This window comes from Camelus bactrianus, chromosome 12 (genome assembly GCF_048773025.1).
Source record: "Camelus bactrianus isolate YW-2024 breed Bactrian camel chromosome 12, ASM4877302v1, whole genome shotgun sequence".
NCBI lineage: Eukaryota > Metazoa > Chordata > Mammalia > Artiodactyla > Camelidae > Camelus > Camelus bactrianus.
Window position 1 is genome coordinate 20720554 of NC_133550.1, and position 26351 is coordinate 20746904.

At 37.9% G+C, this 26351-nt stretch overlaps 1 protein-coding gene across 8 annotated transcripts in view; it reads right to left on the reverse strand.

Moving 5' to 3' along the window:
* Window positions 1-26351, reverse strand: part of TMEM117 (transmembrane protein 117) — a 442663-nt gene that overhangs the window by 313617 nt on the left and 102695 nt on the right. For all 8 annotated transcript variants that reach the window (XM_074375002.1, XM_074375000.1, XM_074375001.1 and 5 more), the window contains one exon: window positions 19530-19662. In XM_074375002.1, coding sequence (XP_074231103.1) covers window positions 19530-19662 — 133 coding nt within the window. The remainder of the gene's footprint in view (window positions 1-19529; window positions 19663-26351) is intronic.

Below are 26351 nucleotides of genomic sequence, written 5' to 3' on the forward strand. Positions count from 1 at the left end.
GAAGAGCACAGTGAGAATTTCAACAGAGTGACAAAATATAAAGTAGAACCAAACAGAGCTGGATAATATAATATTTGAAATAAAAAAAATACTCTAGAAGAAATCAACAAGCGATTAAATGATACAGAGGAATGGATCCATGAACTGAAAAACACAGTAATGGAAAGCACCCAAGCCAAACAGAACAAAGAAAAAGGAATTTTTAAAAATGAGGATAGTGGAAGAGACTACGTGGGACAACATCACCAGTACTAATATTCGCATCATAGGGGTCCCAGGAGGAGACAGAGAAAACGGGGCAGAGAGCTGATTTAAAGAAATAACAGCCGAAAATTTCCCAAAGCTGGGGAAGGAAACAGACATCCAGCTCCAGGACTACAGAGTCCCAAACAAGATGAATGAGGCCCACACTCAAGCACATTATAATTAAGACGGCAAAAATTAAAAATAAAGAGAGAATCTTAAAAGCAGCAAGAGAAAAGCAACTAGTTACGGACAGGAAAGCTCCCATAGATAGTCATCAAATCCCAAAAAAAGGAAAGTAAAAGAAGAAGAAGGGAACCAAAACAGTATGACAAAAGCAACCAGAAAACGATTAACAAAATGGCAATAAGAACATACCTATTGATAATTATTTAAATATAAATGGACTGAATGCACCAATCAAAATGCATGCAGAGGCTAAATAGATAAAATTATAAATACTCATATACATATATAATGGGGGAGGGTATAGCTCAATTGGTAGAGTGCATGCTAAGCACGCACAAGGTCTTGGGTTCAATCCCCGGTACCTTCATCAAGTAAATAAATGAAAAACCTAATCACATCCCTCAAAAAAATTACTTGAAAAAATATAAAAATAAAGACAACAAGACTCACTTTAGATCTAATGACACAAATAGAATGAAAGTAAGGGGATGGAAAAAATATTTCATGCAAGTGGAAATGAAAAGAAAGCTGAGTTAGCAAGACTTATACCAGACAAAATAAACTTTTAAACAAAGATTGTAATAATAGCCAAAAAAACCATTACTTAATGATTAAGAATTTTTCAGTATCCACAAATCAATCAATGTGATACGCCACATTAACAAAATAAAGAATAAATATCATATGATCATCTCAGTGGATGCAGAAAGAGAGCTTGTAGCAAAATTCAACATCCATTTGTGATTAAAAAAACACTCAGCAAAGTTGATATAGAGAGGGGGACATAACTTAATAAAGGCTACAAATGAGCAGTATCTAAGTGGCTTTGGCAACTGGTTACATAATAGTGTATGGAATGCACACACATAATAGTGTATGGAACAGTGTATTCATTGCATGGAACGAAGGAGGCGGGCAGGGCTGGGGTGTGGGGTGTGAGCTGAGTTCCATTTGGGATTCATCAAGGTCGAACATTGTTGAGATGTTTGAACGGATATTTATGGCAGTTAATACGAGATGCAGCTCAGAAGAGAAACTGGGGATGAACATACATATTCTAGAATCACTCGTGTAAAAATTGTCAGTCCAACCAGGAGGGTGGGTCTTGTACAAGGAAGCTGGCAGGAGCGAGAAAATCAGATTAGAATCCTGGGTGATGAGAGTCTAAAGAAAACTAAAAAGCAGTGCAGGAGAGATTAAAGGCAGGAGGGGCGTGCGTACACATAGACTATGGGGCATTTCAAGAAGGCAGGAATGAGCATAAGTGCCAAGTGCTGGAGGGAGAGGTCAAGCAAAATAGACAGAGAAGTAAGCACTGGATGGTTTGACAAAAGGTCACAAGTGACCATGTGGATTCTGGACACACTCAGAACAACGGCAAGACCTACAGCAAAGAGCAAGATCGTAAGACCGCGCGTTAAAGCCTTTTAGCGAGTGAGAAAGAATAATCAGCAAGTTGCCAGATGACAAGATGGAAGAATTACAAAGTGAATGCTGGAAGCCTCCAAGGATTTTTTAATATGAGGGCAGGGTGTAATTTCAAATTAATTTTTAAAAGTATGATAATCAATCTGCACTGCGCACTAACAGACATCTATCACAAACAGCATTTTGCACCTTTCTTTTCTTGAAACCATTAAAGAGAATGTCCCCCTTCATTCTGCAAAGTAAAAGGATATTCCCACGGCTCTGTTATGCTTTCTTCGATTAGGGATGCTGTGACATTAACTGGCTGAAAGGGTTTTATCATCTCTTTTTACATTTCTGCTTGTAATGGAATTCTTACTTCCTGAAGTAGAATCCAAACTCGTTTCCTGCTAAAAGGATATACATACAAATCAGTGTGTCGCACAAAGCTCACGAGGAAGTGTTAAGTGATTTTAGTAAGAATTATTTGCCCATGTGCTGGCTGCAGTAAAAACTGCCAAGTCTGGAAATGGTTTTAAGTACAGGTTCTCATGCCTTACTAAAAGAGCATTACACAATTATTCCTAAATTGAAGTGGTATGTGGCACTTCTAATCTGATGACTCAAAGAATTTGCACTGCAGTAAAGAGAGAAATAGAAAAATCCTGCAGAGTTGTAGCTACCCCGTTCGTCACAATAGGATGAGAAGTCACCTGGATTTAACCTTCCTTCCGCAGTTTTTCAAGCTGAATATTTACCTTTCTTGTAACAAATACTGAAAAAGAAAAAAAAATAGGTTTTGGACAACAAATCACGGAATTACACGACTGGAAAAAATTAAGATGTTACCTGCCAACTAATCTTTCCTTGATCACAGGTAGAGCTTTATGTCTAAAAGACAACCATCCACCTGCAGAAAAAAGTTTGATAAATGCCTTTGCTGTGATGCTTGATATTGTTGAAAAAAAAAAAAAAGCCCAGTATGTCAGAATCTCTCCTTGGGAAGTGATGGGTTCCACTTGGGTACCATGCCTACCATTAGGTTAATCCTCAAGACTGGAAATGAAGACCAGATTGACACACTGGAAAGAAAGCCAGCTCACTCAAATTCATTGCTTAGTTACTGTAAGGAAATGACTCGGAACGTCACTGAGGATGTCATTCTCTACGTGTCAGAGGGGCCTCTTTATGAAAACTCACAGGAAAATTTTCTCTCCAGTTTCCCTAAGATCAACAGTGCTTCTCCTAACTATCCACCATATGATACAATATATGGTCTCTGTGCCTGAGATTATCTGCTGACTCTTCGCTAATATTCTACAGGACTGCCCTAAAGTCTCCCCACCATCAGCCTGGAAGAAGACATCCAGATAAACATAGAGCTGAAAATAAAATTAGTGCAGAGAAAGAAGGAAAGCATAGGAAAAACTCCGACCCAGCAGACACAGGGATTTTGTGGCCATTCTGGATGTGTGTGTGTGTGTGTCTGTAAATATGTATATACTGTTCTTCTTTCTGAACATTTTCATCACATAGAACCCACTCTTTTAAACACATTGTATTAGTTATCTAATGCTGGAAACCAAATCATCCTCAAATGTAACAATTTAAGGTAACAAACAATTATTATCTTATAGTTTCTGTGGATCGGGAATCTGAGCACCGTTGAACGGGGTCCTGTGGCTGAGGGGCTCGGGATCTCACAGGCTATAATCACCATATCAGCCTAGGCTACAATTTCTCAAGGCTTGATCTGGGGAGGATCTGCCTGCAAGCTCACTCACGCGACTACTGGCAGGACTCAGGTCCTTGCTTGCTGTGTTGCGGGACAGCTTCTTGCCGGGGGGCCTCCCTGTAAGACAGCTCCCAATGTGGCAGTTTGTTCCCCAGAATAAGGGCTGGTGGGGGACAGAGAGAAGGGATGGAAGGAGAGGGGAGGGAAGGGGAGGAATAGGAAGGGAAGGGGAAGGAAGACAAGCAAGACAGGAACCTAATCTTGGAATTAACATCCCATCATTTTTACCATATTTGATTCATTAGAAGTGAGCCACTAGGTTCAACCTCCACTCAAGGGGAGGGAACACGAGGGCCTGAACACCGGGAGGGGGCGCTCATTGCGACCATCTCAGAGGCTGCTCACTGCACACAGCTGCAGTCATTTTCTCACATTACAAGGACACTTCTTTACTTCTCTTGGGACCTGAGATGAGAAAATGGGGCTTCAAAGCTTTGCCCTAAGCAAAATGGAACTGATTTTAATGTTCTTACACTACATCCTTGGGTGCAGAATAAGGAATCACATTGGTCAGTCTGCCCTTTGGTGAGTCATTAAAGTGAACCTTTTCTAAGGCTCACAATGAATGTGGATTCCTGACTTCATTTTTTTTTTTCCTTAGCAATTCATCCTTACTACATTTTAACCTGATTCAGGTTATTCCTGGAGGAGAGCAATGAGATCTTTCGTCTTAAAATAATCTCATAGTCCCTATTAGAATAGAACTTGACTGCAAAGTCATTACAACTGTCCAGGAATACTCAGCATGCATCAAGGCCAAGCTTTTCTTCTGGAACACCCTCAGATGATTCTCTTTCCCTCCTGGTCCCTCTGATCTCTCCTACTGCTTTTAGGTAAGCCCTGGACATCTCAGTTTGGGCCTTTTCTCCCATATTACTATTAACAGCACTCCCATTCGTATTCAAAAGTGTCCTGAATTACATAATAAATTTTAAAGCCATCTTATTTTTAGTTAATACTGTGTGCGTTTTTTTCCCCCTTATGTCTCTTCTGCTTTTTAGTGAGAAAGGTTCGGAGAAGGAAAAACAGAGTTGAAAGAGGGAGGTTCCCACTGCGGACTCTTTCTAACCTCTCAGTTCCCCATGTAATGGTGCACACTCGACACATATTTAATAAAAGGGGGAAAGGCTCAGAGCAGAATTTGAAAAGATGTATTTGGCAAGGAAAAAACCCCTAAGGACAACATTAAAAACGAAGTAAACTAAATTCACAGAAATACATGGACAATATCTGTTTTCACTGTCTCTTGATCTTTCTGGGTAAATGAGAACTTCCTGGGTAAATGGAAGAGTCAGGCAGAACAATTCACACAGCAGGTGGCTCCAGTCCAAGCCAATTTACACAGGTCACAATTTCTCAGTCCAGTGCTTTTTCTGGGCTGTGATGGAAGAGCTAATGTAGATATGCAATGATATGATTTACTATCCACCCTGGCTTCCACCAAAGTCACAGAAGAAACATTGCTCTATGCAGTGCTATGCCCAGAAGCTTTCTAGCTCTGGCTTAATTTAATTCTTTTTTTTTTTCTTTTTTTAATTCAAATTCTTCCCCTCTCTTGACCTCATCCATTGCCTTTAGCAAACTCCTCCCCTAACTTTCCCAGACGTAGAAGTTAACTTGAACACATATTTTTCTACCTACGGTTATTACTAGCACTATATTATTACTTGCTTCGGAAGGGGGTCCTGTTGCCAGGGAAACCAGGAGGGGTGCATAAGTTCAGCCTCAGTTGGCTCCTCTACTCTAACTGATCAAATTCTGTGTTCGTGACTCATCTCAATTTTGCAGACATAAGCAGGTAAAACACTTCATAATTCCTCTGACTTTTATACATTTTATCCTTTTTTTCCTAAGATTCCACTGACCTGTGTCTTTTCTCCTGAATTCACTCATTATTTCTACTAACCAGGAGGGATATTCAAAGTCTTTAGAACAGACATGGCATAAGAAGTACCAATTAGCGCGGATGTATTCACCAAATCAGAATGTATACAAGCTGTAGACAAGAACTGAACCATACCAACCACCAGTCGGTCCAGTGTAACAACCTTGATACCTTCCCTTCCTGCTGGCAAATAGATTTCTCCTCTGATCAATCACTGCACATGGACCATCCTGATCGGCCATCTAATACTATCACCATATACAACTGAATAAGTATTAGATTTTGATGTGAAATTCAGCAATGCCTTTTATGTCAAATCATAGGTATGATGATTCCTTAAAAATCATTTTATATTTCCCCTTCATAGAAAGAAAGACATTGTGTATTAGAAGGTGAAGAAGGCTAGGAAAGGCATTATATGTAGGAAGGAAAAGCAGAATATATTTGTTACTAAGAAGTAAGATTTATTTGTTACTGAGACAGACACTAATCTATCCTGACTGATGTATCTTAAAGATCTTTTCTGTGGAGACTCCTATTTAGTGTCCTAATTTTCAAACACCTGCTTCAGTGTCTCACAACATGAGTCCAGAAACTTCCTCATACTGTACACAAAATTTGGGAGGTTTGGGAAGAGGGTCCACAGTGACCATTAGATTCTCCAAAACTCCTGACATTAGTTCTACCTTGTCACTGATTCTTAAGTAACCTAAGTAACCTATCGATTTAGTCTATAACCATCACTACTGGTAATTTCTTGTTGCCAGTCTCTCTTTGGATCACTTATTCCTAGAGTCTTACCTTGTCTTTATAATTTATCATCACTCGTTGTCTGGCTATGATGAAATGTATCCGTAACCTGCTTCTTGAACCAGCTCTGGATACTTGTTTGATCTCAGGGAGATTAGACTTTATAACTGGTGATTGGTACCCAAAGTAGGTACTCAAAAAGTGTGTTGTTACTCAGTGAGGCTGAGCTCAGGGAAATAAACAGTGTCAATAGCTCTGGCTTTGTCTGAGACCTTGTTCCTAAGAAACACAAGGAGAAATGACAATTGTGAATTTTAATTAAGAAAACGGTCCCACAGCCAGAAGGTCTTGGTAGTGAGAGAATTCTCTGGAAGCAATTCACCAAACGGGTGCACAAATCTAGCTTCTTTCCTAGTTTAGGTCATTGAATTTTCATAAACTTACACTAAACTGACTCCCACCCGTAGATGGTGTAGTGAAATGATCACCAAGGCCATCTTCTCCAGACACTTAAATTGTTTAAGAACCTTACTTAGCTTTCTCCTTTCTGCTGAACGCTGCATATGCATTAAGTTGACATAATCCCAACAGAAATGTCACATCTGTTGCTCATTTAACACCTACAAAATCCTATTTATTTCTGTTTTATGTATAGCCACATTCAATTAAGATGGCTCTGTATGATTCAGTGTACACCTACTACTGCAATTTCTTCTCTCTGGGTAGTTACTCATGACTTTATCTTCAGTGATTTATTTTGAGTGCTTAGCTTTAAGTTTGTGCATCAAATTCTCAAATAAAAGTAAATGGTTTAATTAATAAACTGATTTGATTACCTAATAATTAACATTTTACACATATATAATCATATATTGAATAACATATACTGCTATATATATTTTATAGTATATTAAAAATAACAGAATACACATTATAGATAGTACATGGACAGTCTTGAAGCAAACAAATCTATTAATTTTTGGCCAAAAAAAAGGTATTTTATACCTGACATACATACATTTTTCTTGTTACTGTACAGGATGCTGAATATCTTATACTTTGCAGCATACCTGGGAACCATCCTCCTAATCTTTTAAAATATATATTTTAGGAAGAGATAATTAAAATACATGGACTACAAAATGTAAGTCAAAATCTAATACCCCTTTACTTTCTTCAACTTTTTTGTTTTTATTAATCTTTTATTATAAAGGATGTAATATAGTTTTTTGAATTAGGGAAGGATATTCCTTTAATACATTACTTAAACCAGGGTCAGTCTTTGAGTATCCCGTTTCTAAGGAATTTCAATATTGCAATTATTATTACGCTCCCCCATGTCTTTTGACACTATCTTGAGCAAGTGTATTACATACATTTGCTTCTCTAGGGAAAAAGTAGAGTGTCAGGGCAGCCTCGTGGTAGCCTAAGGGAACTGCCAGAGAGAGAAGTTAACCGGTTCCAAAGTGGTTCTCCCCTCAAGGAGCGCACAGGCAGGCTTACTTTTCTTCAGCATGAAAATGTCATTAGCCTCCTGACCTGGTGCAAAAGAGGCTGTAGACATTCCGATCCAAGCAGCCAGAGCAGTGTGTACAATTGTGCTGACGTGAAAGGGATGGGGAACTTTTGATCAATGAAATATTTTACCAATAGAACTCCATTTACTGTTTTTCATCAATCCCTCAAGAATAAATACGGGGTTAATAGATTACAAATGGGGTAACTTGGCACAGAAATGTCACTTTCTAAGTTCGTGCTGGGTCATCTCTTACTAATTTATTAAACTATATAACTTCTGGTAAACTTTGAGCCTTGGGCTGTCATATACATCAATTTTTCATGTCTGGAAAGTATTTATTTCCAGTATGTTCACCACTGGGAAAGAGGAATTGAGATGGAATATGAAGATATTTATCATCAGGTAGTCTCTAGATAATGGATACACACACAGCACACATGCGTGCACGCACAGACCACTGTGTCGTTAATTTCCATTATATCATCCATAATTCCACTCAATTTTCCCTCTCTTTCCAAAAAGGTCAAAATTAGCAAATAATCATTTAGGAGCTTAGTATGTTTGATTTCCTTTTTTGAATCCTTGTGAAATATTACATTAGATTTCTGTATTTACTTTTCATTGATGAAAAATAAAAGAAAGACTAGCTTATGTACACTCATAAAGATGCATTCCAATAGCATTCGAGCCAGGTGCTGTGTATTCCATTCACTCCTAAATCAAGGAAATTTACGATCATGTATCACGGATGATGGCGTCGTAATATTAATATTTATTGAAGACCTACTGGTGCCAGGCATTTATTTGGGCATTTTTATGAAATTGATAATAATTATTATAATTATACAATAATGTAAATAGATCATTGCCCTAAATGACATCATTTCACTATAGTAACCAAAGTGCTTACAGTTATTATAACAACTGATATTTAATGAGACCTAAACTATTTACGAAACTAAAATACATGCTTTCAGTTATTATAACAGCAGCTAGCATTTATCAGGAGCCCACTGTGTGGCGGGCACCACATCAGTTGCTTTGCACACCTCGTTATCTCTGATTGTCACCACAACGCGAAGGTAGGCACTAACACCCCCATTTTATGCTGGAGGAACTCAGGCTCAGGAAGTGCAGTTTCCCTGGGGTCACAGAGCTACGGAGTGTCAGGACAAACGTCCACACTGTTTCTACCACACCACATCGCCTTCCATTCAAAGCAAAACTAAAGATTTTTAGCCACTTTAAATTTAGTTTTTTCCCTCCACTTTGGAAGCACACATTCCCCCCAGATTAATGATGATGATGATGACACTAACACTAATACCAACCCCATTACAAAAATCCATTTCTTAAAAAAAAAGGAAACTGTCTAACTTCTCTGAGTTATTTTTGCAGTAAGTTCCTAAGAAGGGGCTACAATCTAGGTATCTGATTCCTGGATCATAATTTTTCCCCAGTAATGAGCTAATTAATTACTTAATGAGAGTTGAAATAAGCAACCATGAATAACGATCACAGAAAACCTCTTAAGTGTGTCAAATCAGTGTCAATTCTGGACAGATAATAACATGTTCCCGTAGGGTAGTAAGGACGCAGCACTGAGTATGTTTTTCATTAATGCTTTTAAACTTCATCAATTCAGACAACACTAATGATAAAATTGTGACAATTTGGACAATCTGCACTATTCTACCTTTGTACTTTCAAAACCAAGTAATGCACAACCAGTAGTATTAAAAGCTGCCATCTGAATGTAAATTGACGCAGCCTCTATGGAAGACAGTATGGAGGTTCCTTAAAAACTAAAACTAGAGTTGCCATATGATCCAACAATCCCACTCTTGGGCATATATATAGAGAAAACTATAATTTGAAAACATACATGCACCCCAATGTTCATAGCAGCACTTTTTACAATAGCCAAGATATGGAAACAACCTAAATGTCTTTTGACAGATGACTGGACAAACAAGATGTGGTATGTACACACAATGGAATACTACTCAGCCATAAAAAAGAATGAAATAATGCCAACAGTAGCAACATGGATGGACCCAGAAATTACCATGCTACGTGAAGAAAATCAGACAGAGAAAGACAAATACCATGTGATATCACTTACGTGTGGAATCTAAACTATGACAAATAAACTTATTTACAAAACAGAAACAGACTCGCAGACATAAAAAACACACTTATGGTTACCAGGGAGGAAAGAGGAGAGGGAAGGGATAAATTAGGAGTTTGAGATTAGCAGATACAAACTACTATATAAAAAACAGATAAACAACAAGGTCCTACTGTAGAGCACAGGGCACTATATTCAGTATTGTGTAATACACCATAATGGAATAGAATATTAAAAAAAAAAAAATATATATATATATATATATTCCATATATATATAACTTAATCACTTTTTTGTACACCAAAAGCTAACACAACATTCTAAATCAGCTATACTTCAATTTAAAAATAAATAAATAAAATTTTTACAAAGCAGCCCCCTGAGCCCTGTTGCTATACTTCCTCTGGTTAAATAAGTCTGTCTGTCTCTCTCCCCCACACCCTTCTCCCTCTTTCTGTCCCTCCCCCCAGTGCCCCACTGGGTCAGTCCTCTTGACCAGACTCAGCCATTCATTTCCAGCTTTTCTTCTCAACAGCCCATTCTGGGCAACCAGCTCTGCCCCTTCCTCCCAGCCTTAGTTATTAATTGTGCTGTAATTGTGAATTAAATGTACAAGCAAGTCAATGTTTAGCCTAATTAAGAGTGAAGCCAACAAATTATTTAAAGCACCACTCCAGCAAAATTTGCATTCAGCCTTGTATGAGCAGCCAATCAAGCTTTTCAGCTATTGACTCAAGTACTTCCAGGCTCCATCTGTACTTACGGCTGAGCCTTCTCCCCACTAGAGCTCCCGAATCCTGCCCCAGGCCCCCATCCTTTACCCATCTTTGAATTCCTTGTCTTATTACGTACCATTGAACGTAATATCCTATTGCTTTTTTCATTTACAATTTAAATAGCTATACTTTAGTCACTTTGTCAGCTTGGGTTATACAAAAACTATAGAGTTTAACATTATAAAAGATGAGCTAAATTTTTTCTTGTCATTTCCCAAAAGAAATTTAGCATCTTTCAAAATAAATAAACAAACTTCCAAACAGTCCTTCCTTAGAACCAAGCTACCAGTGTAAACAATGATAGCAGGTCAACCAACTCCACACTTAAAGATCCAAAGCAAGTGAAAACCTTGGGTCTTAACAATAAAAACATGTTCCTGGGCTCCCACTTCTAGACCAGTGGGTGACTGGAAAGAGGAAAAAAGTTTGATTAAGGAACCTGACGGTATTAGTGAAGGTTTTAAAAATAGTGAACTTAGTAAAGGAAAAAGTACTGCCTGGAGTAAAATTTCACACTGATTTTTTTTCCATTTAAGGATAATTCAGCTTTGGGCAAATAAGGTGCTGAATCCTACAACCCTGGCAACAGAAACTGAAGCTATAAATCAGTCTTTTCTGATACAATATGTGGACACACTGAGGGACCAGGGTATCCATCATCTTTAAAAAAAAAATGAGGATAAGAACATGACAGGCTAAGGCCTGGGTCAGCTGTGAGCATGGACTTTGAAAGGATTTAATATTTGTACAAGAATATTTTCAGATCTTCACTTAAACATCAATTACCCACTGATCATTTTTTCTTGTAAGTTATTCTTAGTTTTGAATTGTGTGTTGAAAGAATAATAGATAAATAATGTAAACAGGCCAAAAAGAAGCATTATTAGAGCTTAAATAATTTTTCATACAACCTACAAACAAGTCTCTGCTAGTCTCTCACATGTTTTCTTATTCATCCTTTCACTGCCCCTCTGTACACAGCAGCCACCCATTTTAGATTTTGGGCGAGAGTCCATTTCAGGCACTCCCTCCCATCACCCCCCCTCCACCACCCACCCTCACATCCCACTCACTGACAGTGCTCACTGCGCTCCGTCAGTGAGGGCCCCCTAGAACTTCTTACTAAAACTGATCAGAACGGGGACAGAAGAGAGACAGTCTAGTCCGCTTTCATTATACCCATTGCCTATTCTCACTTCCATTTTCTTTCAGGTTCTGAATATGAATACTACTTTTCAAAATTGCCTGAATCACTTTGTCTTACTTCTCAAACTCTGTCCCTGCAGTACCTAACACATCCTGATAGATTAATATTCGCAAAGCTCCTCTAGAAAAGGCTTTCTGTGAGGAAACACAAGGCTTTTCTTTGTGAGTAACACCGGAGAACATGGGCTTCCTGTCCTACTCTGGAAACTCATTCTAGCTCACGGAGGAATTTTTATTATTGAGTCAAGTGTCTCATTTCCTCAGTGCGAAGCACAATATTTATCCTTGTAACACTGGAATAAGTCTATAAACATATAGATGTGTACGTGTACAGGGATGTTAATACGTACGATTATTTAAACCTGTTTTCGAACATAGGAGGGGGGCCAAGCACATCACAAAATAAGGGTTTATTATAGCGCTCCCTGGGTGGATTTCTTCAGAAAGTCCGTCAACCACTAGGAAGGTAAATATTTTAACACCAGGTTTCAGAAATTCAGAAGGCGGAAGAGTCTTCTTTTCAAGGGAGAAAACCTGCCTTGAAACAGGATACATTGAAACTATCGGGACTGAAAACATGCCCTTTGCTGCCATCAAGTGGCTCTTTTGAGAATCTTCTCTACAAACCTCAACATAGCTTTGCTTTCCCACCATTTCATTCCTTAAACATGACACATGTGTCATCTTTTGGGGGATCGGTATATTTGAGAAGACCAGGAGAGCTTTTCCTAAATTAGGGCTTAATACTATAGATGCCATAAAAATTCCATGACTAAGAAGTTCTTTAGAAAGACAACTTCAGAAAGGGTTTGAAATGACCAAACTCACTAAAAATCTTTCCCAGCCCTCTGTGACTCACTCAGTTTTGGCCAGTGAAGTCCTCACCCTGGACGTGGGAGCACAGGGTTCTTCATTTCTACTGCTAGAGAATTTCTAATAGGTTGCCTCTAAGACACCTAGCTGAACACACAGGAGATTTTAAAAATTGGAGAGAGATCTATTTGGCATCATTTTTAACCAAGTCCCATAACTGTGGAAGACAATGGTTTCATGTTTCTCTTCTATTTGTCTCATTGTCTTGAGCTTTCTGTATGTAAACAGCGGCGTATTGTTGACCTGTGATTACTGCATAACCCTAATTTCAACTTGCTTGATCACTTTGCCTCTTTCTCTTTGAGTGTCTTCATTTTTCTCTCCCAAGAGATAGTTAATTAAATACACACCTGAATGAAAGGAGAAAGGACAACTACTATTTTAAAAACACTGCAAAACCAAAATGCCATGGCAGGAGACCCTTCTTACTCTGAGAAGTCACAGCATTCATTGCAGAGTATTGGTCCCTTTGATGGCAACAGGCATTAATGTGATTTTGGTTGTAAAAGGAAAAGCCTCAGATAAATCAAAGTGGACAGAAGTTGAGAAGAGAGGGAACTACATCGCTGTGTATAGTGAACCAAAGGAATTCTGGAAGTTACTGGAGAGGGGGGCCTCCAGAGAGAAGCAGAAACTTGAAACTGGGAGAAGAGAATGGCCAGGGAGATTTGGGGCAGGGGGTGGGGTCTAAAACCCAAAGGAAACGTATATGAAAACCATAAAACCACACCTGTGGCTATGAGTTCCTGGAAGATTTCATTTCCACCCAAAGCCCAGTCTAAGTCAGACAGGCTTCCTAGACGCCGCCCGTGCTGGTGGTTATATGTTTTGCAGCCCATCCTTTCTCAGTAGCAGTTTGCGGGACCCTCTGATGTGGGGGCTTCTGCTTCAATTTCTCACTTAATACAAGCCCACATCCTTGTTTTTGGTCCTGATGTGAGAGTTAAATTCAAGTCCCTAAGTCACTGCCTGAGAGTCACTTCATAGGCTCTCTGTCCTGGTGTTCAGATCCTTCCCCATTTCTGGCCTCAGGGTTTGTCCTTTCTTCTGGGTAAGCTCATCTATGTGCATTTATAGAGTCTACCTTGTACAGAAGGTACAAACCAAGAAAAATCAAACTGGACTATTTTCTCACACCATATACAAAAATAAACTCAAAGTAGATTAAAGATTTAAATGTAAGATCTGAGACCATAAAACTCCCAGAAGAAAACATAGGCAGTATGCTCTTTTACATAAGTCTTAGCAATATTTTTTTTGGCTCTGTCTCCTCAGCCAAGGGAAATGAAAGCAAAAATAAACAAATTGGACTACATCAAACTAAAAACTTTTTGCACAGCAAAGAAAACGATCAACAAAATGAAAAAGTCGCCTACCAAATGGGAGAAGGTATTTGCAAATAATGTATCTGATAAGAGGTCAATATTTAAAATATACAAAGAACTCATACAACTCAAAAAAACAAACAAACCAGATTTAAAAGTGGGCAGATGATCTGAATAGATATTTCTCCAAAGACATACAGATGACCAACGGGCACATGAAAAGATGCTCAACATCACTAATCGTCAGGGAAATGCAAATCAAGACCACAATGAGGTATCACCTCACACCTGTTCATGTCATTCTAAGTGAAGTAAGCCAGAAAGAAAAAGAAAAATACCATATGAGATCGCTCATATGTGGAATCTAAAAACAAACAAACAAACAAAGATAAATACAAAACAGAAACAGACTCATAGACATAGAATACAAACTTGTGGTTGCCAGAGGGGAGGTGGGTGGGAAGGGACAGACTGGGAGTTCGAAATTTGTAGATACTGACAGGCATATGTACAATAGATAAACAAGATTATACTGTATAGCACAGGCAAATATATACAAGATCTTGTGGTAGCTCACCGCAAAAAACAAAGTGACAATGAATGTATGTATGTTCATGTATAACTGAAAAATAGTGCTCTACACTGGAAATTGACACAACATTGTAAAATGACTATAACTCAATAAAAATAAATAAATAAAAGTAATTATGAAATAAAGACAAAAATATGTGGTAAAATGCAAAAAAAAAAAAAAAAGACAACAAATAACAAGTGTTGGCAAGGATGTGGAGGAAAGGGAACCCTCCTGCACTGTTGGTGGAATTGCAAATTGGCACACCACTATGGAAAACAGTATGCAAGGTCCTCAGAAAATGAAAAATAGAACTATCGTATGATCTAGCAATTTCACTTCTGGTTATTTACCCCCCGCCAAAAAACACTAATTTGAAAAGATAAATGCACAACAATGTTCATTGCAGCATTATTTATAATAGCCAAGATATGGAAACAACCTAAGTGTCCATCCATTGATGAAGAGATAAAGAAAATATATATCTAAAGTATATATACACACAATGGAATATTGGTCATAAAAAGAGAAATGAAATTCTACTATTGCAACAACATGGATGGATCTAGAGGGAATTATGCTAAGTGAAATAAGTCAGAGAAAGACACAGACTGCATGATCTCATATTTACATGCCATCTGAAAAACAAAGACACAAAACAAAATGAAAACAGTATAGATACAGAGAATAAAGAGGTGGCTGCCAGAAGGGAGGGGGGTGACGAGGGCAAAGGAGGTGAAGGAGACTGAGGTACAAACTTTGAGTTATAAACTAAGTAAGTCACAGGGATGTCATATACAGCATAGGGAATATGGTCAAGAACATTGTAATAACTTTGTATGGGGACAGATGGTTACTAGACTTGTCATGGTGATCATTGCACAATGTATGCAAATGTCAAATCACTATGCAGTATACCTGAAACTGACATCATATTGTATGTCAACTGTATTTCAATCAATCATCACTGCATCTAAAAAATAAAAATATGCAAATAAAATTAAATGAGGGGGAAAAAAGAGGCTGCATTATATTTTTCAGCATTTCTAAAGACTTTTGTAGGAGGGGAGGTTTCAGGGTACCTGGGCTGCCACCTTGTAGAAAGGAAGTTGCTCATAACATGTCTAGATGTGGAACTCTGGCCAGGATGAGAGCCTTCTCTGCAGCAGAACCCTCACCTACATCTTCAAACACTTATGGAAGATGAATTTAGTTTCATCGTGGTGACTTAGAGAATAAAGAAGCTATGACAGCAGAGATTCCTTCAGTGGCATTAGGTGTGGGGGGTGGAAGGAGAATCAAAGGCGAGAGGAGACTTCTCCTCGGTGTGGGAAACGTAGGTTGTCTGAGCCTTGGTTCCTTCTAGCCCATCTCTAACGCCCTACTTTCCCTCTCCGTCTCACCGCCTCTCAGCCTGGCCGCCCACAGATGGCTTACGCCCTAAAAGCCCGTGCCTACTTCAGGGAACTCACCGTAATGGGAACTCCAGGAGCAGGCAGGTCAGCTCTGGCTAAAACGATTGAGGTTCTGGTCACATAAACCTAGGGATTTTGATCTTTATGACAGGGACCAAGGGACCCTGGCTTAGCCTAAATTTACAACCAGTCCTAAAATTGAGGGGGAAAAGGGATAAAAAAAAAAAAAAATCAGTCTAGGGGAATTCCTTTTTTCCTCTCTGAAACCCTAAATCTACTCTTTGTAGACCTAAAGGCTTCTGTCCCAGGAAGGAGTTCTAAAATACATGAACACAAGCTCAGGCACCATAGAAAATCCTGGAAGCCCTTTTTGGAATGTTTGTAGACCAATATTTCTGGAAAAATCCACAGACCAGCATAGGTTTAAATCCCCAGCGCAAATCAGACTCAGTGTAAAGAACCCTGAATTCCCCTCGACCACCAGCAATCACCTGGTATCAAAACCGGTCAGTGGTGATATCCGTGCGCCTACCGTCCTTTCTGCACCCTCTGGCTCCACCATTCCCTGCCCTGAACAGGATGGGGCACTGCCTCCAATAACGTGGTGTCTCCTGGAGCACGCCAGAAGCACAGCTGGTATCCACAGTTGGTCTAAGAACTGATTTTCCTCCAGGTTTACATTCTGACATCAAAGTGCTCACTAGTTCAAACGGCATGTGTCATAATCGTCACTAATGCATCTTTTTTTTTAACATGTTTTTATTGAGTTATAGTCATTTTACAATGTTGTGTCAAATTCCAGTGTAGAGCACAATTCTTCAGTTATACATGAACATCCATATATTCATTGTCACATTTTTTTCGCTGTGAGCTACCACAAGATCTTGTGTATATTTCCCTGTGCTATGCAGTATAATCTTGTTTATCTATTCTGCATATGCCTGTCAGTAGCTAATGCATCTTTTATAAATGGCAGTTTAATTTTTTAATCTGTAGAACTCAACCCTTTGTCTCTTGCTTTGAATTTGTAAAGAGTGGCACATTAAAGATGTCCTCTCGAGAAAACATCCTTTTCAACAAAGATGAGGCATATTGGCGAAGAGTTCAAGAGTTACGTAAGAATACGGAATACCATACTTAGTCTGAGAATAAGAGAATCACCTTCAGTTTTACCTAAGCTAGATAGGCATAAATTCTAGACTAACCCTTCTCTTATTGCCTGCACGTACCTCCTACTTCTTTCAATTTTCAAATTCAGCTTGAATGAAAAAAAATACAAAGAAAGGCTGATACGCCGCATATGGTGAATGAGCAACAGAAGTGACCATCCATCAAATCTGTGTGAGCCTAAGCGCAGGCTGTATTATTAGAATTCACCACCTAAATAGCTCAACTCCTTCTCCACTGTTGTTTAAAATAGAGATTTAATTATAATGTAACCTCGGACAAGTGATGAAACCTCTGTGGTCCTCCCTTTCTCGATCTGAAAAATGGAGATAATAAAAATACCTACTACAGAGGGTCACTGTGAGGCTGAGCTGAGACAATTCATGGCTGGTACCATGTGGTCAGTAACTGTTAGTTCTCATTAGGGTTGGTTTGATTATTGGCTACTGAGTGTTTTACAACGTGCCAGGGATACTAGTATTGCATTTAATTTCTTATTCTTAAGTACGCTTCTTTCCTTAGAATAAGTAGTTCTGGTTAGCACAGAGCTCATTGGGTTTATGTTAGAAAAAATAGAACTAGAGAAAAAGTCAGCCTCTCAGCAAAGGATATGTTTTATATACATGTACTATTTAATGTTTCATTTCCAGCAGCAGCTTAAACAAGAGAAAGTTATACATGAATCCTTTCCCCTTCTGGTCCCAGTGCTGAGCATGCACAGTTCCTCTCAGACAGATTTTAAGTTCAGAGAGATTAGGTGATTTCAAGAGCACCATTACCCGTTCTGTTATATTGCACTGCTCTAAAGCTGAGGTCGTTCTGACTCACCGTGAGTTAGAATCTGTAACTCCACCATTTAAAAATAGACCCGGCCTCAGAAACTAGAAAAAGAAGAGCAAATAAAGCCCCAAATAATCAGAATGAAAGAAATGATATGAGCAGCAATCAATAAAACAGAACATAAGTAACTGCTGAGAAAGTCAGAGAAACCAAAATCTGGTTCTTGAAGAAGATCAATAAAATTGGTAAAAGTCTAGCCATACGAATCCCAAAATGACGTGCAAAGACACACATAACCAGTACCAGGAATGAGAAGTCATCATTCCAGATGTTATGGATATTAAATAGACAATAAAAGGAAAAAAAAAAAAAAAAGACCCGGTATGAATGGCATCATTCAAAGCCCAAGAATAATGACAGACAAAGCATTTTAATAACTTCCTAAAGCATAAACATTCGATCTACAATCACATTCTTGAATTCACCACTTGTTGGTATGAACTACAGTATAAACCTTGTGAAATATCTGCTTTTCCTTTACTAGTCATCTCCTTTAATGGTGGGGAAAAAAACAATAAAATTTTAATTGAGCTATCCCTCTCAGCACTGAACAGTGGTGGCTAAAATCTATACATAACATTAAAACAACTGCATTATAGCTCCGGCTGACAGTCTTGCCCAGGTGAAATTTAGAAGAACAGGATATTAGCTAGCTTTCCAATCTGCTGGGGAGGACAGATCAAAGCCTTCCTTAGGAACTACTTCAGTGCACAGCAAATATCTAAAGTGGCTTATTATTGTCACTAACCTAATTCTCAGCGGTGTAAGTTCAGCCAACCTCCTTATATGCTGCCCTTAAAACTTAACAAAGAGCAAACCAAGAACTGGAGACATTTTTTTTTTTTTAAATCTACCGTCTACTTCTTAGCACATCTTCATGCCATGGTGATCTGACTAGCGATTTGGTAAGTATAGATTACAACCCTGGACTTAACACAGGGTGGCCCACTTTTAAAATGGCCCATTTACAACAAAGGTCTCTCTGTTGGAACTGCCAAGAGATTTAAAAAAAAAAAAAAAAAACACCCTTAGTATCAAGTACTTTTTATCGAGCCATGCACTGTAGAGCAACGGGATTGCAAACCTGGAGCCCTTCATCTCAGCACAGCTCTACTGACTGTGTGAATATAAACAAGTCGATAAGATTCCCTGATTCTCAAACTCTCTGTCACTATAAAGAAATAAATGCCTGCTCTCAAACCGCCGCACAGAAAAGGCCTGAAGAATAAGAAACACAATACAAATATTGTAAAATGCTATAAACTTCTTGGAGCAAAGACTCTAAATGTCTTAAGTAAAGAAAAATGCACAGATTATCCTTATCGGGGTAGAATACCTGTAATGAAGATTTAGGCTATTACAAACTCAAAAATTTTTGAATTCTTACGAGTTTCAAATATAACACTCACCACAGTAGAAAGGGGAAAGATAACCTACCCCATGCTCCCATCCATTAGAAGAATCGTGTTGTATATGTGAGAAAATATGAAGAGGAAGAGAATTGTGCTGAAGAACATTGTCATCCATGACCCATGATCCTCCCGAAACATTTTCAACCGGAGCAACTGACCTGCAATATAAATATTATTGGAAATCAGTGTACATTGTAATTCAAAATTCACACATTTTTGCTTTATTTGAGTGAATCTCTATCATCTCACACATATTCTGAAGCCTCTGCCCTAGGACTTGTCTGGTGGGTGAAATCACTACCTAATGTCCTTTTTGCTCTTTTGGGTAAATAAATGACAAAGTCCAAGACAATCCCCGTACCATCATCCCAGAACAAATGATACTAACGTGAAAATCTAGTATCTGGAGATCACTCATGATGCTGGCATGAAAATGAGACTAATTCCAACTCTATTACTTGCTATTTTTTTATTTTTTAAAAATATTGTTTTTGGTTCATCCAGACTGAAACCACTTAAGGAAGGCAAATGGTAAAGACGTTGCGTAAATTCCATATAATTCCCTTCTGTTTCCATAGATCTTTGTCAATACTGATCAGATGATAAAACCAAGGCAGACCTCACTTAGAAGAAGATCCAATTGTTGAAGGTACAAAAAAATGAGCAGTAAAAATAAAGTCTCTGTCATAAGAGACAGATGGCTTAGACTTTTTACTCTTAGCTAAATCCACACTCACACACAGACATGTGCACAGGTGTGTGTGGGGCGGGTGTGGGGCCTAGTGGCGTGCACTTGTGTTACGGAATTGGTGTGGCTCCTAGCAAAACATAATTTCTACTCTGATGCCTCAAATTCCAGTTACAAAGATAACTGCTAAAATTAGAAAGAATGGTCAATATGGACCAAGGAAGCAAGAATAGACAGTGGAGAAAAAGACAGTCTCTAAAATAGGTGGTGCTAGGAAAACTGGACAGCTACACGTGAAAGAATGAAGTTAGAGCATTCTGTAACACCGTAAACAAAAATAAATTCAAAATGGATTAAAGACCAAAATGTAAGACCAGAAACCATAAAACTCCTAGAGGAAAACATAAACAGAACACACTTTGACATGTACTATAGCAATAATTTTTTTGATCTGTCTCCTAAAGCAAAGGAAGGAAAAGTGGAAATAAACAAATGAAACTACATCAGACTTAAAAGCTTTGGCACAGCAAAGAAAACTGTCAACAAAAATGAAAAGACAACCTACTGAATAGGGGAAAATATTTGCAAATGATGTAACTGATACGGGGTTAATATCCAAAATACATAAACAGTTCACATAACTCAACATCAAAAAAAAAAACAGATTTTAAAAATGGGTAGAAGAACAGATTTTTTTTTTTTAAAGAGGACCTGCAGATGGCCAACAGGCACATGGAAAGATGCTCAACATTGCTAATCATCAGGGAAATGCAAATCCAAACCACAATGAGATACCACTTCACACCTGTCAGAATGGCTATCATACAAAAGAACACAAATAACAAATGCTGGCAAGGATGTGGAGAAAAGGAAACCCTCGTGCACCGTTGCTGGGGATGTGAATTGGTGCAGCCTCTATGGAAAACAGTATGGAGGTTCCTCAAAAAAAGAAAAATAGAACTACCATATGATCCAGCAGTTCCACTCTTGGGCATATATCTGAAAAAACAAAAACAGTAATTTGAAACGATTCATGCACCCCAATGTTCATAGCAGCATTATTTACAATTGCCAAGATATGGAAGCAACTTGTGTCCATCAACAGAGGAATGGATAAAGAAGATGTAGTATATATATACACAAGGAATACTACCCAGCCATGAAGAAGAATAAATTGTGCCATTTGCAACTACATGAAGGGACTTGGGGGATACTATGCCTAGTGAATAAGTCACACAGAGAAAGACAAATACTGTATGATATCACTTAAATGTGGAATCTCAAAAGTAAAACAAACTAGTGTATATAACAAAACAAAACAGAAAGACTCACAGATATAGAGAACAAACTAGTAGTTACCAATGGGGAAAGGGAACAGGGAGGGCAACCATAGGGGTGGGGGATTGAAAGTTACAAACTATTAGGTATGAAATAAGCTACAAGGATATATTGTACAACACAGGGAATATAGTCAACATTTTATAATCGTAAATGGAGCATAACTTTTAAACATTGTGAATCACTATATTGTACACCTGTAACTTAAATAATATTGATCGGCAACTATCCTTCAGTTAAAAAATAAGAAAAAAAGAATGTTAAAATGCAAATAGTTCAAGGAGAAAAATAAGATGAATGCTAAAGTAAAAATTACTAATATAATTAGTCCAGATAAATATTTGGATCTATGATAGAGAAGAAATCTAAGAGCATTAGAACCATGAACAGTGAAGAGGATTTTCAAAAATGTGAAATTAAGGGAAAAAATGAATGTAGGTCACCCTGGCTTCTCTCAAGAGAAAGTGTATCTAAATCATGAATGATAAGTGGAAAGATGCACATTTAGGAACCACAACTAAAATCAGGTAGGCCTGAAATCTTACAACAGAATTCCTCACTAGAGAAAACATTCCCTTTTTTGATGCTATGTCAAAGTTATGGAAAAAATATGTATATTTCCATCTGGAAATTCTCTCTCTAGGGACAGAAGTAGCTGTCAGGTAGATCACTGAGCACAGGAAGAAATCATCTCTTAAGATTTAACTACTAAAGTTTCCCTTGTCCCTTCCTTTTATTAAAACAGGACCTTAGATTTCATTTGGAAACCAGACTAACAGAAACATTACCTTAGCTAAAGCTCTAAATGGATCAAAAAAGGGAGATTTGGTTACATCATCTGGTTTCTTGGCTTGCCCCAGGGAAGCAAAGGACAAATCTGAAAGTCACGGGGAATGTAAAACGTAACTGAAAGAAGAATGTGGGAAATGTTCTACTGGAGCAAACGATGCTAACACTGCAAATTACAGCCTTATAGAACTTGTTGATCAACTGAATCATAATCATGGACAGCCAGGGATTTGCAAGTCTCCACACAACACACTGACAGGAATACTATAAATAGATATTAAGCACAGAGTGCTTGAGAAAAAATTCATGCCGCGAATTTCTTAGAGCAAACTACAAAAATATTACTCATTCATTGAACAAATATTTACTGTGTGCTTATTACATGCCAGCTGTGTTTCTAGGTGCTGGAGATACAACTGTGAGCAGGGCAGGAAAGTGTTTGAAGTCAACCATCATTTGGGTATTTAACGAAAATGCGACCTTATTTTAGACTCATGGGCTCTCTGTGTTCAATGTTCCCTTTGCTGCAAGTCCTTCAGCTTCAAACCAAGAGCTGTTTATTTAAATAGGCAGTTGATATTGAAGACCTGCTAAGACCAGCAATTAGAATTCCTTAAAAATTAAAATGTGAATTTCCTTCTTAACATACGCATATGTCAAAAAATTCACTAAATGGATGTACTTTAAAAGTCAGATAATAATGCTGGTGACGTAAGAGTGCTTTGCAAATAAAATACAGTGGATTAACTGTACATGGCTGAAATAATACAGAGTTAGTAAAACGAGCAATGTGACAGCACCATTTACGCTGTCATTGCCAAACTCATTGTCTGGCACTAATTTCAGTCATTAGCGTCATTAGAACAAAATGGCAAGTTAACACGGTTTGAAATTCACTTGAAACACACAATAAAAGTGGTGCTGCGATTTATTAAGGCCAAAACTGGTGTGACCCAAATGTTGAGTCAAGTCACATTAAATTCACATTAAAAATGTTTTCCGTGAGCTACTTCAAAGTTAACTCATTGAGTGTCCACCCTCATACTAGAAACTCATGTACAGGGGCTGCTGTCAGTTGACTTCCTGTGCCATCTAATCAAACCAAGAACCTCAGTTACCTGACGATGTCACATGAGAAGGCACTATCTCCGCCGTGCAGTGTGACCATACATTTGGTTTGCCTGGGACAGTAGTGGCTTACAACTGTTGTCCAGGCATAATTATTAATAGTGTCCCCTTCCATTCTGAAGCATCCTGGTTTGGACACTAAGTAATATGCCACCTTTCCTATGGGTCACAGACTTCAGAATTTTTTAACATGTTTCTTTAGAGGAGTTTCAGGAGATAACTGAGTGAAAACAGTCTTCATAGATCAACAGAAGCAAAGAACATCACTAAGAGGGGTACCCTTCTGATAAGGTGATAAATAACTTACCTTAATCTTAGATATATTTGTGAATCTGAATATATATTTATGTTACTAATAAAATCTGTCTTGGACTGTATGAACCATCACCTTTGATATGGCCAAGGTAACTGGAAAACTAATTTTAAAACAATCAGAAGCATTAACATGGTACACAAGCCTATGTATGTGTTGGAAGGGAGGACTGGAGGGCACAGGAACTAATCTTTATGAATGTTGGTTAAAATCAAGCCAACTGGCCTAGAACCTCAGACTCTTATCTGGAAATACAGTAGGTTTAGAACCACTAGGATGTCATAAACTTATAATAAGGATAATGACCTAAAAGGCATATTAAACCAATATACAATGAGCTCATATATATTATGGAAGATGGAGGTAGACAGGTGTAAGAGAATTAGAAGAAATTATTTGGTTTCTTGACTTTTTTTGTTCCTGTGTTCTCATCAGCAAAAGAATGTCAAGGAACATTTCCTTCTCCCTCACAGTCAGACTTTTATGCTAAGTTCTGGGTCCCTTTTCTTCACAAGGAGTGGTTTTCACCAGGAGGCCTTGAACACAGAAATCAACTGAACAATCTCAAAGGAGAAGAAGTGGAAGTGTTTGTGCTTCCAGGTGAGAGATGGGGGTGCTCCTGGGAAGTTGTTAAAGCAAGACGGACTAGAGCGAGGGCTTCTAGATTCCAGAGAAAACAAAGACTTTGGCTTCCAACATGGCAGAACCTCATTTGGGTTTGATTCCACAGATGCCAGTGAAGGCCAAAGAATCAAGGGTCATGGTCTTGGAAGTCAGGTAAGGAGACCGAGCCAGGCCCAAGGGAATAAGGCCAGCAGAGCAGCCACTCACCTTCACTGGGAACGTAATGACCTGGGAAGGATCCCAGTCACCTACTGGTGGAGGTCATCGAGAGGACAGACAGCCGGTCTGACCTGGGAGCTGGACCCCGGCAAATGGAGACTCTTCGCCCCCACCCTTGGCCTCAACATCACTAATCATCAGGGAAACACAAATCAGGACCACAATCAGCTATCACCTCACACCAGTCCGAATGGCTATTATCAAAAAGACAACAAATAACAAGTGTTGGCAAGGGTGTGGAGAAAAGGGAACCCTCCTGAACTGCTGGTGGTTCTTTAAAGGCCAGGTCAATATTTTAACATTTTAAATATCAGAATCCTTGATAATTAATACATCTTATTTCTTATATCTAGAATAAGAGAGTAAAGTTATAGAATGAAATTGGATCAGAGCACTTGAAAATTAATTGAATTTCACTTTCAATCAGACTAAAATAAGTATATGAAGAATTCATGACTGATTTGTGTAAATTTATAAGAACACGATTTTTCTTGTTTAAAATTTACTAATTGAAAAATGGCAATAGAATAAATATAACTAAAATAAGACAATTCGTCCATGGATGAGACACCAACAAAGAAAATTATCCAAAAAAACACACCAGAATATCATTAGGGAGAAAAATGTTCTCTAGTTAGACAAACACAGCTTTATATGATAAGTATAAAATCCTAAAACTTTTGTACCCCAAGGGCATGGTCCCATTAATATTCAGATCAAATCTTGTTACTTTAGTATACAAAGAGAATTTAAAAACATTGAACAGATGGCTATCATCCCTTATTAGAAGCAGGTGCTTACATAGAAAATGTTTGTGATTCACTGAGTACAACAGAGAATCAAAAATGGAGAACTGAACTATAATCGCATATACTAAAAATATGTATTACATAATATGCATTTCGAACAATTCTAGAAAGAAAAGAAAATAAGACTATGGTTAGAAATCCAGCAAAAATTATAATATTTTCAGATCTAGAGTTTAATGTCAATTTCAAAAAAGTATGTATTACAACAACTTTTGAGTAAAATATACATCCACTAAGTAAACACATGTTGATATAAATTATCCTCCACAGGAAGAACAGTAATAAACCTTCCATTTCATTAAGAAAGTCCAACTATTATATTTTACTATTATAATTAGCTCTTTCCATTAGATCATTCTTAGGATTAACTGACTTAAATGGTTCATTATTGCTCAAGAGGAAAAAACAATTCCAAAAGGAAATAAAAGGCATTTCCATATTAATTCCTGGAGAAAGAAGCCATTGAATAAAATGGATATTAAGTTAACATTACATCTTAGCTTGTAGCCCAAGATAAAATTTAGCAGGACACAATTTCTACAACCAGATAATATTACTATATTTTATAATTTTGATGAAGTCCATTTGTTCTCTTTTTCTAGATATGTACTAAGTGGAATCATATTAAGTAGCATCTTTAAGGTCAAAACCTGTCAACAAAGGTAAAAAATAAAATATTTTTGGAAATGATACAGGTTGTTCTCATAATTTTGTATTTTGAAATGGGCAGTGGAATAGAAAGTATAGCTCCCTGTACTTATAAATTAATATCACTATTATTATTATTATTTTTACATCACCATCACTATATTGATACCAGCTTTGAAAAACAACAACACTTACACTTTTAAAGTAGGTTTTCATTTAATGTCGAGCATTCTATTGCTCTAACTAAAACAGGAAGGTTAAGGACTAATCCCCTGAAGGCTGATCCGTGGT